The 18269-nt window shown below is 54.3% G+C and overlaps 2 protein-coding genes across 2 annotated transcripts in view; both read right to left on the bottom strand.

Annotated features, from left to right (window-relative positions):
- Window positions 1-2668: 2668 nt before the first annotated feature.
- On the bottom strand, window positions 2669-3772 carry EMWEY_00036970 (hypothetical protein, conserved; the record flags this gene model as incomplete). The annotated part of the gene is made up of 2 exons (XM_013482193.1): window positions 2669-3468; window positions 3721-3772. The coding sequence occupies 2 exons, from the start codon at window positions 3770-3772 to the stop codon at window positions 2669-2671; spliced, it is 852 nt and encodes a 283-aa protein (XP_013337647.1).
- Window positions 3773-4617: 845 nt separating this feature from the next.
- Window positions 4618-18269, bottom strand: part of EMWEY_00036960 (hypothetical protein, conserved) — a gene marked incomplete at both ends in the record, with an annotated part of 15689 nt that continues 2037 nt past the window's right edge. The window contains 2 exons of the mRNA XM_013482192.1: window positions 4618-4986; window positions 5055-18269. The exon at window positions 5055-18269 is cut by the window's right edge and continues 111 nt beyond it. Coding sequence (XP_013337646.1) covers window positions 4618-4986; window positions 5055-18269 — 13584 coding nt within the window. The remainder of the gene's footprint in view (window positions 4987-5054) is intronic.

The raw sequence follows: 18269 nt of genomic DNA, 5'->3' as shown, positions 1-18269 counted from the left end.
ACCCTAAACCCTAAACCCTCATGAACTTATTAATCTATGTACTATCCTCTATCATGTAAACCCTAAACCCTAAACCCTAAACCCCCTAAACCCTAAACCCTAAACCCTAGGGAACTTATTTCCTTATGCACTACCTTTTATCATGTAAACCCTAAACCCTAAACCCTAAACCCTAAACCCTAAACCCTAAACCCTAAACCCTAAACACTAATGGTGTGAATGTCTTCGTTGGTGTGTCTTGCTGCTGCTGCAGATAGGACAGGACTATGGAGATCTGCTGCTGCAGACACGGCAGCTGCTGCTGCAGCAGCTGCCTCTGCTGCCCTCGGACATTCTACGTGCTGCTGCTGCTCTTGCTGCTGCTGCTTCTAACAAACACCCCGATTTGCTGCATCTGCTGCAGTTGCTGCAGCAGCAACTAGCATTACGAACAGCAAATGACTAAACCCTAAACCCTAAACCCTAAACCCTCAGAAAGAAGGACTTAAATGAAGTTTCTTATATAAAAAGGCAAACAACGCAAACAGGCTGCTGCTGTTGCTGCTGCTGCTGCAGTTGCAGCAACTGCAACAGCAGCAGCAGCAGCAGCAGCAGCAACTGCAGCAGTAGAAGCAGCGTGTGCTGCTGCCGTTGCTGCTGCAGTAGCAGCAGATTAGAGTGTATAATTGGGTACGTCCCATTTAGTCATAAGACATTTGCTTGCTGCTGCTGCTGCTGCTGCTGCTGCTGCAGTAACAGCAGCAGCAGCAGCAGCAGCAGCAGCTTAGACAGTATAATGAGGTTTTTTCTATTTGTGTATATTAGCAAATTACATACACGATACATTCCTTTGCTTCTTTATCTCCATCTGCTGCTGCTGCAGCTGCTGCTGCTGCTGCTGCTGCTGTTGCTCCATCTACAGCAGCAGCAGGAGCAGGAGCAGCAGCAGTAGCAGCAGCAGTAGCAGCAAATTAGAGTGTATAGTGAGGTGCCTTCCATCTTCCTGTTAGTCCACACCTAGGACAAGATACATTTGCATAATTAATATATTTAGCAGCAGCAAAGGAAGGACTCTGCGGTGTATATACACCTCGTTGCTTCCTTGTTGCAGACATTAAAGGATTTCCTCCTATTGCTGCATGCAATGTTGCTGCTTGCTGCTGCAGCAATGATGCAGCAGAAGCAAGAGGAAGAAAAGAATAATTTTTATTTATATTACTATCTATACATGATAATAATCTCTTTTGTTCTTTCTCCTGCTGCTGCTGCTGCTGTTGCTGCTGATCGCCATCTTCCTCCTGCTGCTGCTGCTGCTGCTGCTGCTGCTGTTTGTATAAGGAAAGTGCTGCTGCAGCACGAGAGCGACGGGGGAAGAGAACAGCTGTGTGCTGCTGCTGCGGCTGTGCATGTCTTAGTTGTGCTTTTGTAGGTTTAAGACTTGCTGCTGCTGCTGCTGCTGCTGCTGCTGCAGTTGCTGTTGCTTTTGCTTTTGCTGCTGCTGCTGTTATATTCTTATCTTGCTGCATATGCTGCTGCTGCAGTGACGACAGCAGCATCTCTGGCTGCTGCTGCAGCAGCAAAGCGTATGCTTGCGGTGTCTGCATGCGGTAGCTGCAAGCCCCACAATATATATCTAATAATCTCTTTGTCCTCCCCGTCTGCATGCGCCATGGCGCCATTATACACCATTAGGGTTTAGGGTTTAGGGTTTAGGGTTATTAGGGTTTAGGGTTTAGGGTTTAGGGTTATTAGGGTTTAGGGTTTAGGGTTTAGGGTGTTACTCATAGGAGGGGGATTTTTTATATATATAATATTATACTAATTAAATGTATTTATTTATATAAATAAATATACAATAAAAGAGGGTATAGGGGCCCCCATGGGCCCCATTAGTATGCTGTCTTCTTGGGGCCCCCCAGGCATCAGGGGGCCCCCCGTTGGTTAGGGGGCCCCTATGATGATGGTGGTGTCTATTGGATTAACTAATTAAATTAAATTAAATTAAGTAAATAAATAAATAAGTAAATAAATAAATAAAATAAATAAATAAATAAATAAATAACTAAATAAATAAATAAATAAATAAATTGTTAATGAGGGGGGAAGCCCTGCTGCGGTGTGTATGGTGGCTGTACAACAAGATGGTGTCTTGCTGCTGCTGCTGCTGCTGCTGCAGCAGCAGCAGCAGCAAGAGAGAAATTAAAAGAGAAGAAATAAATAATTATTCATATAACCCTTCCTTAGTGTATAAGCAGCAGCAGCAGCAGCAGCAGCAGCTGCTGCTGCTGCTGCCTATAGACCCAATATAAGTATTCCTATGCCTGCTGTTGCTGCTGTTATAAGGACACGCTTGCTGCTGCTGCTGCTGCTGCTGCTGCTGCTGCTGCTGCTGCTCTTGTAACTCGTGCTGCTGTCATTTATCTACTGGTCTTGCTGCTGTTGCTGCTGCTAACCCCTCAGACTAAACCCTAAACCCTAAACCCTAAACCCTCAGGTGTACCGTATACAAGGATAAATAAATAAAAAATTAAAAATAAAGAAAAAGGGTTTAGTGTAGGGTAAGCAGCAATATAATTATTGCGCTAAACCCTAAACCCTAAACCCTAATACTAAACCCTTTTTAGGGTTTATATTAACAACAAACAAAAAAGGGTTTAGGGTTTAGGGTTTAGGGTTTAGGGTTTGGGGTTTAGATAACACCATCATCAAGAGAATCAACAGACACCTCAGATAGACAGGAAGTCTCTCCTTCTGTTGCACTACCATAGTTGCTGCCTGTTGTTGCTGCTGCTGCTGCAGCAGCAGCAGCAGCAGCAGCAGGAGCACCTCTACCTGCAGCAGAACCTCCTGCTGCTGCTGTTGCTGCAGTACCATCAGGATAGCCGCTGCTGTGCTGCCTACCAGGGCCTCCTGTTGGCTTATTGGGGAAATATAATTCTCCTTGCTGCAGTTCTTGCTGCTGCTGCTGCAGCTCTTGCTGCTGCTGCTCCTGCTGCTGCTGATAGTAGAAAGAGCTGACGGAGACACCCTGATCTGCTGCTGCTGTGCTGCTGTTAGGAGACACAGAGGGAGTAAGAGACAAAGAGCAGCGGGAGAATCCGTAGGAGCCTCCTTGGCTGCGGCCTGCTGCTACCTGCTGCTGCTGCTGCTGCTGCTGCAGCTGTTGCTGCTGCTGGGACTGCTGCAGCAGAGACTGCTGCAGCAGCAGCGGCTGCTGCAGCAGCGGCTGCTGCAGCAAATGCCGCCGCAGCAGCGCCTTAACAGCAGCAATTGCCTCTATAACTTCCTTATCTGGAGGAACTGTTGCTGCTGCTGCTGCTGCTGCTGCTGCTGCTGCTGCTTCGCTAGGTGGGGCGGGACCGAGCTGGCTTAACGTAAGGGGCCTTTCTGCTGCTGCTGCTGCTCCTGCTGCAGCACGGTGCTGCGGTGTATGTGCACCTTCATCATCAGCAGCAGGAAGAGCAGCAGCACGAAGAACTGGTGCTACATCTGCAGGGACAGCAAAAGGAGACACAGTACTCTTAATGTAACTCAGCAGCAGCAGCAGCAGCAGCAGCACAACAGCACAGCAGGCAATGCAGCAGCAGCACGGATACAGCAACAGCTGCACCGATACTGCAGCAGCAGCAGCAGGAAGAGCAGCAGCAGCCTTATCCCTGCAACAACAGCAGCAGCAAACAACAACACCATAAGCAGCAGCAAACAGCAGCAACAGCAGCAGCAGCAGCAGGAGGAGGAGACCTACGGGGTAATAGATTGAATAATTTGTTGCTAATTGCTGCACCGCATGCATCCTGTATAATAAATAAGAGAGACAGCAGCTGCTGCAGCAAGAAGGAGTAACTTTGCTGCAGCAAGGAAGAGGAGACACCTTTATTTTGTTTATTTATAAGAAAGGAGACACCTAATGATAAAGATAAACTTTTTCTTCCTCCTCCTCCTCCTTGTGATGCTGCAGCTGCAGCAGCAGCAGCAGCAGCAGCAGGACCTGCAGCAGCAGCAGCTGCACAAGCAGCAGCAGCAGGTAACAGCAAATTATTATATAAATAAATATAAAGAAAAAGGGGACAAAAAAAGGAGACAATTAATTATATAAATATATTTATATATATTTATATTTATTTATTATATAAATAAATATAAATATATATTTATATTTATTTATATTTATTTATTATATATAAATATATATTTATATTTATTTATATTCTTTTTTATTTATATATTATTAAGGATATACATAAAAAGAGACAAAAAAAAAAATAAATAAATAAATAAAATAAATAAATAAATAAATAAATAAATAAACAAATAAATAAATAAATAAATAAAATAAATAAACATACATTTATTATTATAAATATAATTATTATTATTAAGGAGACACCTAAGAGGAGAAAGTATTCTTATTTGCATGCGTAAATATAATACTTCTTTCTCTAAGGAAATACATTTCTCTCTTTGTTGCTGCAGCTGCATGCATACATAAATAATATATTATTATTATTATTATTATTATTATTATTATTATTATTATTATTATTATTATTATTATTATTATTATTGCTGCTGCTGCTGCTGCTGCTGGTGCTGGTGGTGCTGGTGGTGGTGGGGTAGGGTGGGTAAATATAGAGGAAGCTACAGTTGCTGCTGCTGCTGCTGCTGCTGCTGCTGCTGCTGCTGCTGCTGCTGCTGCTGGTGACTAACCTGTGATTGTATAACATCTACATAGCGCAGTTTTTGTTTAGGGTTTTTGTGTGCTGCTGCTGGATGTTGCTGCATTTGCTGCAGTTGCTGCTGCTGCTGCCAATCTGCTGCTGCTGCTCTTCTTGCAAATATTCGTGTCTCTGCTGCTAGCTGCCTAGACAGCGCACGGTAACATTCTAGATCCTGCTGCAGCTCTTCTTGCTGCTGTTGCTGCAGATGCTGTGCTGCTGTCATCTCTGCTACCTGCTGCTGCAGTCCTGCTGCAGCACGAGCCTCCCGCAGCGCAGCAGCAGCTTCTGCCTGCAGCAGCAAACAGCAAACACACAAAACATTAATAAAATAAACCCTATAAATAATATTATATCTACCTGCTGCTGCTGCTGCTGCTGTTGCTGCTGCTGTTGCTGCTGCTGCTGCTGCACCTCTGCTTTTTCCTTCTGCAGCAGGAGAGTATGATTCTCCCTATTAAGATTACGTAGACGCTCTGCTTGCTGCTGCAGCTCCTGCTGCAGTTCGACGCGCTCTGTCTTGTGCTGCACTGCCTTCTCTGCTAGCTGCTGCAGTTGCTGCTGCAGCGCGCGGCCCTCTAAGGAAGCCTCGAGGACGTCCGCCTGCTGCTGCTGCTGTTGCTGCAGTTGCTGCTGCAGTTGTCTTATTCTCTCCTCTGCTGCTGCTAGCTGCTGCTGCAGCTTATGTTGCTGTCCTATTGGCAACAGAGAAGACTCTGCTGCTGCATCTCCTCTTGCTGCTGCTTGCTGCAGCAGACGGCGACGCATGTCTTGTGATTGCTGCTGCTCTTGCTCAAGTTGCTGCTGCAGCAGCTCCTGCTGCTGCTGCGCTTGCTGCAGCTGTACTGTTAGGTCCCCAACAGCAAGCAGCTGCTGCTCTGTCTCCTGTGCTTGCTGCTGCAGCTGCTGCAGCGTGTCTGCTAGCTCTACACCTCTGTGCTGCAGCAGCTGCTGCAGCGAGCGTATCTTGCTGTTTGCTGCTAGCTGCTGCAGCTGCAGCTCCTGTGTCTCCTGACGTAGCTGCTGCAGCTCCATTGCTGCAGCATCTCCTCTACTATTACGCAGCAGATGCTGCTGCTGCTGCTGCAGCTGCTGCTGCAGCAGCTGCACCTTCTGCTGCTCTGTCTCTAGCTGCTGCTGCAGCAACTCGTGCTGTCTCCTTAGGGCAGCATTTTCTTGCATAGAGCGATTATGCTGCTGCTGCATGTCATGGTGCTGCTCCTCTAGCTGCTGCAGCTGCTGCCGATGCTGCAGGTCTTGCTGCTGTTGCTGCTGCTGCACCTGCTGCAGCTGCTGCTGTGCTTGTTGCAGTTTATTACGAGCTGCTGCTGCTCCTTCCTCATCCCCATGGATAGTGCTTTCTGCTGTATGCAGTTGTTGCTGCAGCGATCGTTGCTGCTGCTGCAGCTGCCGTTGCTGCACTTGCTGCTGCTGTTGCTGCTGCTCCAGCTCCCTCTCTTGACGGCCTAGCAGCAGCTTCTGCTGCTTGAGTTGCTGCTGTGCATCCCGCAAGTCCTTAAGAGCCACCTCGTGCTGCTGCTGCAGCTGCTGCAGCTCATTTGCTGTTTGCTGCTGCTGCCTTACTTGAGCCTGCAGCGACTGCAGCTCCTGCTGCTGCACTGCAGCACGGCGCTGCAGCTGCTCTGATTCTGCTGTCTGCTCAGCTAGCTGCTTCTCTAGGTCCTCTACTGCATGCAGCAGCAGCGTCCTCTCCTTTGTTGCATCTAGTAGCTGCTGCATGCGATTATCTGCTTCCTGCTGCACTTGCTGCAGCTGCTGCCGCAGCAGCTGCTGCTCCTGCTCTGCATGCTCTAAGGCAGCAGAATCTTCTCTCTCCCTGCTGCTGGCTGTCCCCTGCAGCGCAGCAATCTTCTGCTGCTGCTGCTGCCGCACATTCTTCTCTTGCTGCAGCTGCTGCTGCAGCTGCTGCACCTGAGATAGCAGTCGCTGCTGCTCCTGATGGAAGTTTCTCTGCTGCTCCTGCTGCTGCCGTTGCTGCTGCTGCTCCTTCTCTTCTGTCCTATTCAGAGTCCGCTGCAGCACAGCAATTTGCTGCTGCTGCTGCCTCACTAACTTTCTGTCCTCTAGCTGCTCTTGCTGCATTTGCTGCGCTGCGGCTCTAGCAGAAGCAAGCTGCTGCTGCAGCTGCTGCACCTGCTCTTGCTGCTGCTCTGCAAGGGCCTCATGGTCCCGCTGCTGCCGCTGCTGCAGGCTACGGAAGAGGTCCTCCTCATCTGCTGCTGCTTCTAGGCGCTGCTCTAGCTGCTGCTGCTTCTGCTGCGTCTCCTTATGTGCCTGCTGCTCCTGCTGCAGCAGCAGCTCTGCTTCACGTAGCTGCTGCTGCAGCTGCTCAGCTTCCTGCTGCTGCTTCTTCTGTTGCTGCTGTGCTTCCTTCTGTCGTGTCTCCGCCTGCATCAGCAGCAACTCTACCTCCTTGCAGCGCTGCTGCTGCAGCAGCAGCTCACTGTACACCCCATCAACCTCTGTCTCCAGCCGCTGCTGCTCCTCTGTTAGGCGCAGCACGTGCTGCTGCTCTGTCTCTGTAGCTTGCTGCTGCAGCTGCAGCATGGCTTCGTGTTGCTGCTGCTCGTGCTGCAGCTTCTGTTGAGCTTCTGCAGCAGCAGCACGAGCCTGCTGCAGCTCGCTTGCTGCTGCCTGCAGCTCCTCCGTCAGTGCAGCGCAGCGAGTGGACCACTGGTCACGTGAATCCTTGAGGCCCCTCTCAGAGACGTCTACAGTCTGCAGCTGCTGCTGCAGCTGCTGCAGCAGCCGCTGCTGCTGCAGCTCGCGTCGCTGTGTTGCATGCAATGCCTCAACAGCAGCAGCAAGCTCCTCTTGGGCTCTCGCGTGCTGCTGCTCCACCAGACGCAGCTTCTGCAACTCTTGCTGCTGCTGCTGCTGCTTCTGTTGCTCCCTCTGCAGCTCATGCTGCTGCTGCTGCTCCTTCGCAGCAACCTGCTGCTGTGCTGCTGCTAGCTTCTCGCTTAGCTGCTTGACCTGTCCTTCTGCTGCTACAATATCCTGTTGGCGCTGCAGCAGTTCTGCTTGCAGCAGCTCGATTTGCTGCTGCTGCTGCTGTTGCTGCTGCTCTTGCTGCTGCTGACTCTCCGTTGCTCGCTTTAGCTGCTGCTGCAGGCTCGACACTTCTGCTGCCCTGGCTCCCTCCTTTTGCTGCGCATCGCGCAGCAGCCGCTGCTGCTGCTCCAGCTCCCGCTGCAGTCTTGCTGCTGTTCTCTGGTGCTGCAGCAGCTCTTCCTCAACACCTGCTCGTGTCTGCCGCAGAAGCTGCCTCTGCTGTTGCTGCTGCTGCTGCAGCTGCTGCAGCGTCTGGCGATGGTGCTGCTCTGCTTCTGTCTTGCGCCGCAGCTGCTGCTCTAAGTCTAGGCACTTCTGCTGCAGGTCCAGTGTTGCTTCCCTTTGCTGCTGCAGCAGACTTCCTTGCTGCTGCAGCTGCTGCTGCAGCACGCTGCTGTTGTTGCTGCTCTGCCTCTCTGCTGATGCAAGTTCTGCCTCTAGTACTTGACAACGATCACCAACAGCCTTTGCTTCCTCCTGGGCCTGCTCGAGTTGCTGCTGCTGCTGCTGCAGCTCCTGCTGCTGCTGCTGCTGTTGCTGCTGCAGTGCCTTGTAACGAGCCAGAAGACGCTCACACTCTGCTTCTGCTGCTTCTTTTGCTGCCTGGTGTTGCTGCAGAAGTAACTCAGCTTGTTGCAGCTGCTGCTGCTGGTGGTCTCCCTGCAGCTGCTGCTGCAGCAGACGACCCTGCAGCACCTCCTTCTCCTGCTCTACTGCAGCAAAACTTAGCTGCTGCTCGTCCTGCTGCGCCTCGATCTCCCGTAGCCGCAAGCGCAGCGCCTCGGTCTCCTCTCTTAGCTGCTGCAGCAGTTGCTGCTGCAGCAGCTGCTGCTCCCTTCTATGCTCACGACGTGACTGGTGCAGCAGCTGCTGCTGCATTGCAACATCTTGCTGCTGCTGCAGCTGCTTACGCAGCTCGTTACTCTCCTGCCATGCCCGCTGCAGCTGCTGCTCTGCTGCCTGCAGCTGTATGCGGTAGTCGTTGCAGCGCTGCTGCAGTACAGCAGCATTTGGCTGCAGTTGCTGCTGCCGCTGCTGCTGGCGAGCTAGTAGCTGCTGCACAGACACCCGCTGCAGCTCGCTTCCGTGTAGCTGCTGCTGCAGCCGCAGCAGCGTCTCCCGCAGCAAAGACGCTTCCTGCTGCAGCACGGATCTCTGGCTACCTGCAAGACTTGCTGTGCTGCTGATTTGCTGCTGCAGCTCCGCGCATGTCTGCTGCAGCTGCTGCAGTTGCTGCTGCTGCTCTTTCTGTTGAGCAAATGCAGCATCGCATGCAGCAGCAAGCCGCTCCTCGCTAGCTTCTAGCTGCTCTTGCTGCTGCGCGGAGACACGCAGCTGCTGCCGCAGCTGCAGCAGCTCCCGCTGCTGCTGCAGCACAGTCTCCATTTGTTTATTCTTTGCTGCGTTGGATTGCTGCAGCAGCTCCTGCAGCCTAGCTATTTGCTGCTGCTCCTGCTGCTGCGGCCGCCGGTGCTGTTGAGACACCGTGATGGGCCCTCCTCCGGATGCCAGCAGCAGCTGTTGCTGCTGCTGCTGCTGCTGCAGTTGCAGCTGCAGTGCTGCTTCCCGCTGCTGCACTGCAGCAAGAGAATCATTTGCACGCTCAAGAGAGAATTGTGCTGCCTGCAGTGCTTCGCTTAAGGAAGCAATTTGCTGCTGCTGCTGCTGCTCCTGTATCTGTGCTTCTTGCTGCAGCTGCTGCTGTTTTATCTGCGCGTCAGCAACAGCAGCAGCCTGCTGCTGCACTGCAGCATCGCGAGCCGATTCTGCTGCTTCTGCCCGACGCTGCAGCAGCTGCTGCTCCTGCTGCAGCAGCTGCTGTTCTTGCTGCAGCAGCTGCACCCGGCGCATGGCGTCTTCTGCAGTGTCTTTGTACTGTTGAAGCAGCTGCTGCTGCTCTTGCTGCTGCTGCTGCTGCTCTTGTTGCTGCTGCTGAGCAGCAGCAAACTCCTGCTGCTGCAGCGCAGCCTCCTCCTGCAGCAACTGGCAACGACCATCAAGCAGCTGCAGCTGCTGCTGCAGCGTAAGTCTCTCTGCTTCCCCGCTGCTCTCTACGTTCCTCAGCAGCAGCTCGAGCTGCTGCCGCTGCTGCTGCTCGTGGTGCAGCACGAGCTGTGTCTGCCTCTCGCGGGCATTTGCTGCAGCAAGGGCTTCCTGCTGCTCAAGGGCTGCTGCTTGCTGCTGCTGCTGACGACGACGCAGCGCATGCAGCTGCTCCCTCAGCCCTGATGCTTCTGCTGCTTCTGCTGCCTTTAGCTGCTGCTCTCTGCCCAGCTGTCTCCGCAGGTTTGCTACATCAAGCTGCAGCTGCAGCAACTGCTGCTGCTGCTGCTGCTGCTCCCCTAAACCACTTGTGCCTAGGACTTGTTGCTGCTGCTGCTGCCGCAACAATGCAACCTCCTCGTCCGCTTGACGCAGCTGCTGCTGCAGCAGCAACAGCTGCTGCTGCTGCTCCCTGCATCGCCGCTGCAGGACCGTCTCTACTGCAGAGAGGGATGCTGCTGCAGTGCTGTCGTTCAGATCTTGCTGCTGCTGCTGCTGTTGCTGCATGCGCGACTCTTGCAGTTGCTGCTGCTGTTGCATGCGTGATTCCTCTAGTAGGAAATGTTGCTGCTGCAGCATTTGCTGCTGCTGCTCTATTCGTGCCAGCAACTCCTTAACTGTATCCGTAAGGACACCAAGGTCGCTCTCCATAGCTCCTCGTTGGCTAAGAGAGAATACTTGCTGCTGGTGCTGCTGCTGCTGCTGCTGGTGCTGCTGCTGCTGCTGCAGCAGCAAGTCTCGAGCATAAGTCTCGAACTCACCTGCAATCTGCTGCAGACGCTGCATGTCTTGCTGCTGCAGCTCCAGCTGCTGCTGCAGTCTTTGTGCTTTTCTCTGCTCCCTCTGCGCCAGTGCTTCTTGCTGCTGCAGCTGCGCTAGTGCCTCATTAAGTTTTGCTGCATCCTCCCGCTGCTGCAGCAGCAGCTGCTGCTGCTGCTGCAGCGCTTCTGCGTTGCTGTGCTGCGCTGCACGCAGCATAGAGCGCAGACCATCAACTTCCCCACGCAGAGCTGCAGCAACAGAAGATCCTGATTCTGGCTGCTGCTGTTGCTGCTGCACCGGCTGCTGCTGCTGCTGCTGTTGTCGTAACAGCCTCTGCTGCTGCTCCTGCAGCAGCTGCTGCTGCCGCTGCTGAAAGTCTGCCAGTGTTGTATACTTGGACTCTACAGCAGCAAGACGAGCTGACACTCTTGCTGCTTCTTGCTGCTGCTGCAGCAGCAGCTGCTGCAGCTTCTCTGCTTCTGCACTGAATTGAGCAGCACGGGCTGTCTCTGCAGCAAGACGATCTTGGAGGAGACCTATCTCCTCTGCTGCTGCTGCTGCTTGCTGCTGCTGCAGCAGCAGCTGCTGCTGCGCCACAGACTCCGCATCCAGCTGCAGGCGACTCACCGTTAACTCCTCACTGAGTTGCTGCTTCTCTATCTGCTGCTGCTGCTGTAGCAGCTGGTATTGGTGCCGCTGCTGCTGCAGTTGCTGCTGCAACTCAACCAGCTGCTGCCTCTTGCCTGCTAGCTGCTGCTCAGCTGTCTCCGCACGTGCTGTCCAATAGGCAGCTTCGCGCTGCTGCTGCTGCTGCTGCATTTGCTGCATGCGCATTTGGTGCTGCAGCTCACTAAGCTGCCGCTGCTGCTGCAGCAGCTGCTGGTGCTGCTGCTGCTGGTCCTCGAACATTCGTGATTGCTGCAGCACAGCTCCTTCTGTTTGCTGCCCTCCTGCCTCCAGCAGCTCCTTTTCCTGCTGCAGCTTCTCGCGGTCTGCAGCAGCAAGCTGCAGCTGCTGCTGCAGCTGCTGCTGCGACTCCTCCCAGTCTTGCTGCTGCTGCTGCCATTGTTGTTGCTGCTGCTGCAGACGGGTCTCCATTTCTTCACACTGCTGCTCCTTCTGCTGCAGCTCAAGCTTCAGCTGCTGCAGCAGCAGCTGCTGCTGCTTCACCTGCTGCTCGAGGCGGCCAACATGACCCTGCATCTGCTGCTGCTGCTGCTGCTTTGCTGCCTCAAGAGAGTCCCGCTGTCTTGTTACCTTGGCCAGCTCCTTCTCTGCTGCAGTTGCTGCTTGCTGCAGCTGCTGCAGTTGCTGCTGCACCTGTACTGCACCTGTAAGCTGCTGCCTACTGTTATCCAGTTGCTGCAGCTGCAGCTGCTGCTGCATCTGCTGCTGCAGCTGCTCCCTCTCGCTGCTAAGACCTTGTATAAGACGCTCATTATCCCTAACAGTTTGCTGCGCTTGCTGCAGCTGCTCGCGTATTTGCTGCTTCTCCTGCTGCTGCTGCTGCTGCAGTCTCTCGAGTTCCTCAAGCTGCAGTTGCTGCGAAGCAAGTTGCTGCTCTTGCTGCTCTTCTCTTGCTGCAGCAACTGTCTCTGCTGCTTGCATCTGCTGCTGCAGCGATGCAATCTGCTGCTCCTGCAGACGCAGCTGTCTCCTTAGTGCTCTCCCTTCTTGCTCTAGCTTATCCTTTTCTGCTCGTAGCTGCTGCTGCTGCTGCCGCTGCTGCGTCAGGTACTGCTGCTGCTGCTGCTGCAGCAACTGTCGCTGCTGTGCTGCTTCTTGTAAGGCAGGAAGCTGCTCTAGCTGCTCCTCTAGCTGCTTATTCTGCTGCTGCAGCAGATTTGCTGCTGCTTCTGCTGCTGATAGCTGCGTACTTAGATTATCTTGTGCCTCTGTTGCTTCTCTTACTTGCTGCAGCAGCTCCTGCTTCTCTGCTGCTAGGATACGTAGCTCGGTCTGCTGCTGCTGCTGCTGCTGCCTCAGCTGCTGCAGCTGACTATACAGATCGTCTCTCCTCTGCTCAGCACTTGCTGCTGCTTGTCTATGCATGCATAACTCCTCTGTAAGGCTACGCTGCTCCTGTTCTTGCTGCTGCTGCTGTACCTGCTGCTGCTGCTCAGCTAGCTGCAGCTGCTTCTCTAGCTGCTGCAATCTATGCTGCAGCTCCTCCGCCCTATTGAGTGCTGCTTCGTATGCTTGCTGCAGTTGCTGCAGTTCCTTCTCTTGTGCTGCTGCTGTTGCTGCTGCTTCCTCGGCCTGCGCAGAGAGATCTGCAGCACGCTGCTGCTGCTGTTGCAGTTCTTGCTGCACCTGCTGCACCTGCTGCTGCAGCAGCTTCTCCCTTGCCTCCAACGACCGCTGCTGCTCCTTCTTCCCTTCTCTTAGCTGCATGCATTGCTGCTGTAGCTCCTCTAGCTGCTTCCCTAGCTGCTGCACTTGCTGCGTGTGGCGCTGCTCAGCTTCTGTCTTCTGCTGCTGCAGCTGCTTTGCTGCTGCAGCCTTCTGCTGCTGCAGCTGTCTCTGCAGCGACAGATTCTCTTCGTACCTGGTGTTAGCTAGCTGGCGCTGTCTATCTAACTGCTGCTGCTGCTGCTGCAACAATTGCTGCTGCTGCTGTTGCTGCCTCTCTGCTGTCTCCTCGCGGTGCTTCGATGCAGCAAGCTCTGTCTCTGCAGCAGCACGACCCTCCTGCATGTCATTCAGCATTTGCTGCAGTTGCTGCACCTGCTGCTGCTGCAGCTGCTGCGCCTCTTCCTTCAAGGTAATTTCTTGTTTTGCTGCAGCAAGCTCGGCCTCTGTTGCAGCAAGAGCAGCAGCAGCTTGCTGCTGTTGATGCTCTTTGTCCTGCTGCAGCTCCTGCAGCTGCTGCTGCAGCTGCTGCCGCTGCTCCTGCATGGACTCCATTGCTGCTGCAGCACGGGACTGTGACTGCAGCAGCTGCTGCAGCTCTGCGCTTTGCTGCGCTGCTGCTTCTGTCATCTGCTGCAGCCGTTCTTCAAGCAGCAGACGCTGCTGCTGTGCTTCTGCCTGCTGCTGCTGTTGCTGCTCGACCTCAGCAGCATGCTGCTGCTGCTGTAACTCCATCTGCTGCTGCTGCTTCTTCAGTTGCTGCCTTGCCTCTGTTTCTGCTGCAGTAACACGCTGATGCTCGCTGCGGCTCTGCAGCAGCAACTCCTGCTGCTGCTGCTCTCGTTGTGCTGCTTGCCGCTGCTGCTCCTCTAGCTGCTGCTCTTGGAGTTTTATTTTCTGCTGCTGTTGCTGCAGCTGCTGCTGTTGTTGCTGCAGCTGCTTCTGCTGCTCCTCTGACTGCAACAAACCCTCTTGTACTTGTGCCTGCAGCTGTTGCAGTTGCTGCTGCTGCTTCTGGATTTGCTTCTGCTGCTGTTGCACCGTCTGCTGCTGCTGCTTCAGCTGCTGCAGCAACTGCTGTGCCTGCCGTTGCTGCTCCCCCGTCAACAGCTGGGCTTGTTTCTGCTGCTCGGTGTGCTGCTTCTGCAGCTCCTCCTGCTGCTGCAGCCGCTGCAGCAGCAAGGCTTCCTGCTGCTGATGCTCCTCTAGAAGAGTTGTTTGCTGCGCTGCTAGTGTCTCCTGTTGCCTTAGCTGAGCAGCAAGATGCTGCTGCTGCTCTGCAGCAACAGCAGCACGGGTCTCCAGAGCAGCAGAAGCCTCATCAAGCTGCTGCTGCAGCTTCCTGTTTTCCCGTTGCAGCAGCAGCAGCTGCTGCTGCTCTTTGCTGCTGCGTTCCTGTGTCTCAGAAAGGGACTTGGTGAGTTCTCCTTGCTGCTGCAGCATAAGGTCAATTTTCTGCTGCTGCTGCTGCAGTTGGCTCTGCGCCTCTTGCTGCTGCTGCAGTAGCTGCTCATGCTGCTGCTGCTGCTGTTGTGTCTTGTTTGCATAAGTTTCTGCGTCTTTCTGCTGCTGTTCCTGCTGCTGTTGCAGTCGTTGACGTAGTTGGTCAGCAACCTTTTGCTGCTGTTGCTGCTGCTCTTTTGCTGTTGCTGCTGCACGTACTGCAGCATCTAGCTGCATGCGTAGATCTACTGCCTTCTGCTGCAGCTCTACGTGCTGCCTCTCTGCTTCTGCTGCAAGCAGATGCAGCCTGTTCTCTGCTTCTTGTAGTTGTGCAGCAAGCTCGCTGCTTTTTGCTTCCGATTGCTGCAGCTCCTGCTGCAGCAGCTCCTGCTGCTGCTGCAGGTCTGCTGCTTCTTGTATTAGTTGCTGTTCACGGGCTTGTTGACGCTGCTCACGTGCTGCAGCATGCTGCTGCTGCTGCTGCAACAATTGCTGCTGCTGCTGCTGCAAACGAGATACTTCCTGCTGCAGCGCTATACGGCTCTCTGCTTCCGCCTGCTGCGCCTGCTGCAGGGATTGCTGCAGCAGCTGCTGCTGCTCTAGGTGGCGCTTCTGCAGCTCCTCCCCTTCTGCAGCAGCTTGAAGCTGCAGCTGCTGCAGCTGCTGCAGCACTGCCTCTTGCTGCTGCTGCTGCTGCTGATGTAGCTGCTTCTGCTGCTGCAGTTGCTGTCTTAGACCCTCCGCCTCAGCAGATAACACCGCCTTCTGGTCTCCTGCTGCTGCATGCTGCTGCTGCAGCTCCTCAAGGGAGTTACGTTCCTGCTGCAGCAGCAACTGCAGCTGCTGCTTCTCAAGCTGGGCTGCTGCCACTTGCTGCTGCAGTTGCTGATTCTGCTGCTGCTCTGCTTTTAGCTGCTCGGTCTTACGCTGCAGCTGCTGCGCTGCTGCAGCGCGTTCGCGATCTAGCTGCTGCTGCAGCTCCTGCTGCAGCTGCTGCAGCTGCTGCTGCGTCGTTACCAGCTTCTCCCCTATCTCTGCTGCTTCTGCTTGGCTGCTGCGCAGCTCTAACTTAACAGCCTTGAGCTCCATTTCGTGTACCTGCTGCTGCTGCTGCTGCTGCTCATGCTGCTGCTGCTGCGCAGTGCTGCTGCGTCTCTGTCTAGCCTCTAGCTGCTGCTGCAGCAGAGACAGCTCCTCCTCTGCCTTCCCGGCTCTGCGCACTGCATTAACAAAGTCACGAGACTGACGGTCGTACAGCTGCTGCAGTTGCTGCTGCTGCTGCTGCGCTGCAGCAAACTCCTCCTGCAGCTGCGTGTACAGCTGCTGCACATGCTGCAGCTGCTTCTCCATAGTCCGCTGCCGCCGCAGCTGTTGCTGCTGCTGCTCCTCACCATCCATATGAGAGGCATCTTGCTGCTCCTCTTGCTGCTGCTGCTCCTGCTGTTGTGCCTCACCAGGAGCTGCAGCTGGTTGCTGCTGCTTCTGCTGCTGCTCTGCTGCTGCTTCCTGTTGCTGCTCCAGCAGCGACACCGCAGCGCGCTGCTCCGCTGTGTCTGCCAACGACTGGAGACTTGCGAGTTCGCTGGTGGACTGCTGCAGCTGCTGCTGCAGTTGCTGCTGCAGTTGCTGCTGTTGCTGCAGATGCTGCTGCTGCATTTCCTCGAGCTCAGTGGACTGACGCTGGTGCTGCTGCAGCAGACTACTATGCTGCTGCTGCAGCTGCTCGAATTCTGCTGTTTGCTGCTGCAGTTGTGTCTTTAGCTGCATGCATATCTCCTCTAGCTGTCTTGCTGCAGCACGAGCTTCCTTTGCATCCTGCTGCTGCTCCTGCAACCGCTGCTGCAGCAGCTTGGTGTTTTTTTCCTGCTGCTGCAGAGTGTGACGTAGCTCTGTAGTTTGCTGCTGCAGCTGCAGCAGCTGCTGCTCCTGCTGCTGCAGCAACTGTTGCTGCTCCTCCTTCTGCTGCAGCAGCAGCTCCTCCTTATTAGACAGCGAATGCCTAAGACTTTGTGCTTCCTTATGATACTCTTGCTGCAGCAGCAGCTGCTGCTCTGCTGCTGTTGCATTACGTTCTCTCTCCTGCTGCAGCTGCAGCAGCAGCCGCTGCTGCTGCTCCTCGCTCTGTCTGACGCGCCGTGCTGCTTCCTTTTCCCTTTCTTGCTGCTGCTCATGGAGCTCGTCTATAACTTGCTGCTGCTGCTGCAGTTGTTGCTGCAGCTGCTGCAGCTGCAGCTGCTGCAGATCCATCACCTGGCGCATGCGGGTAAACTGTGCTGCTGTTGCTGCTGACTCAGCAGCAGCACCAGTCTGCTGCAGCTGCTGCTGCAGCTGCTCTAGTTCTTGTCTTTGTGTAGTTGCTAGTCTCTCTGTTAGTGCAGCAAGTTCTTGCTGCATTTGCTGCACTTCCTGCTGCAGCTGCTGCTCCCCATCTGCTGCTGCTGCTGCATTCTCCTCTGCGTCTCTCAGCTGTATAGACAGCTCCTCGCACTTTCCTCTCAATGCTTCTGCTTCTGCTGTTGCTGCTGTTGCTGTTGCTGCTGCTGCTTGCTCTAGTGCAGCAGCACGCTGCAGCAAACCAGCCTTCTCCTCTGCTGCTGCTTTTAGCTGCTGCTGCTGCTCCTCTGCCTTACGCAGCAGCAGCTCCTGTGCTGCACCGTTCGCCTCCAGCTGCTGCTGCAGCGATTTAACGTCCTGCTGCAGCTGCACATTTTGCTGCTGCAGCTGCTGCAGCTGCTGCAGCAAACCTTCTTTTCCTGACAGTGATTCTGGCAGCTGCTGCTGCTGCTGCTGCTGCTTCTGCTGCTGCTGCTGCCGTAGATGTTCACCCAGCTCCTCATCCTGCTCCTGTAACTGCTGCTCAAGCAGCTGCAGCTGCTGCTCTTGCTGCTGCAGCTGGTCTTCTTGCTGCTGCAGCTGTACCTCTTGCTGCTGCAGGAGCTGACCCTGCTGCTGCAGTTGCTGCTGCTGCTGGCTCACCTGCTGCAGCAACATTTCCTTCTCCTTGCTGTACTGCTCTTGCTGTTGCACAGCGGAGTCTCGCTGCAGCAGCTCCTGCTCTTGCTGCTGCAGCTGCCGTTCCTGCTGCTGTAACTGCTGCTCCTGCTGCTGTAGCTGCTGCTCCTGTTGATTTAGCAGCCGCTGCTGCTGCTGTACCAGCTGCTGCTGTGCTTCTAGTTGCGCTTCGAGCTGCTGCAGTTGCTGCTGCTGCTGCTCTTGCTGCGCTGCTTTCTGACCTTCTGTAGCAGCAATGTGCTGCTGCAGCTGTTTCTGTTCTGCTTCTTGCTGCTGCAGCACTTGGCGCTGCTTGTCAAGCTCTTGCTGCTGCTGCTGCAGTTGCTGCTCCTTCTTTCCCTCTCGTTGCTCTTGCTCCTGCAGCAGTGTTTGCTGTCTCCTTAGTTCCTGTTCTTGCTGCTGCAGCTCCGCCTGCTGCTGCTGCAGTTGTGTGCGCTGCTGCTCCAGCTCCTTCATCTGCTGCTGCAACACCGCCTCCCGCTCAGCCAGCTGCTGCTGCTGCTGCTGCTGCTGCTCGTGAGTCTTTATTTGCTGCTGCGTGTCTGCCTGCAGCTGTTCATCAACTTTCTGCTGTTGCTGCTGCTGCTGCCTATGTTGCATCTGCAACTGTTCGTGTTGCTGCTGCAGTTGTCCACGTTCCTGCTGCAGCTGCTCATGCTGCTGCTGCAGTCCCTCGTGCTGCTGCTGCAGCTCCTCGTGCTGCTGCTGCAGCAACGTATACTGACGGGTTATCTCCTGTAGGTGCAGCATGACTGTCTCTGATCGCGACAGCAGCAAGTTGTGTGTCTCCCTCATTTCCTCTAGCTGCGCTTCTAGCTGCTGCTGCTGCTGCTGCTGCTCCTGGTGTTGCTGCTCCGGGTGTTGCTGCTCCTGCTGCTCCTCCTGTTG

The sequence above is a fragment of the Eimeria maxima genome, genomic scaffold, assembly GCF_000499605.1.
Source record: "Eimeria maxima Weybridge genomic scaffold, Emw_scaff544, whole genome shotgun sequence".
In the NCBI taxonomy this organism is placed as follows: domain Eukaryota; phylum Apicomplexa; class Conoidasida; order Eucoccidiorida; family Eimeriidae; genus Eimeria; species Eimeria maxima.
This window is presented reverse-complemented; position numbering and strand designations above follow the sequence as displayed.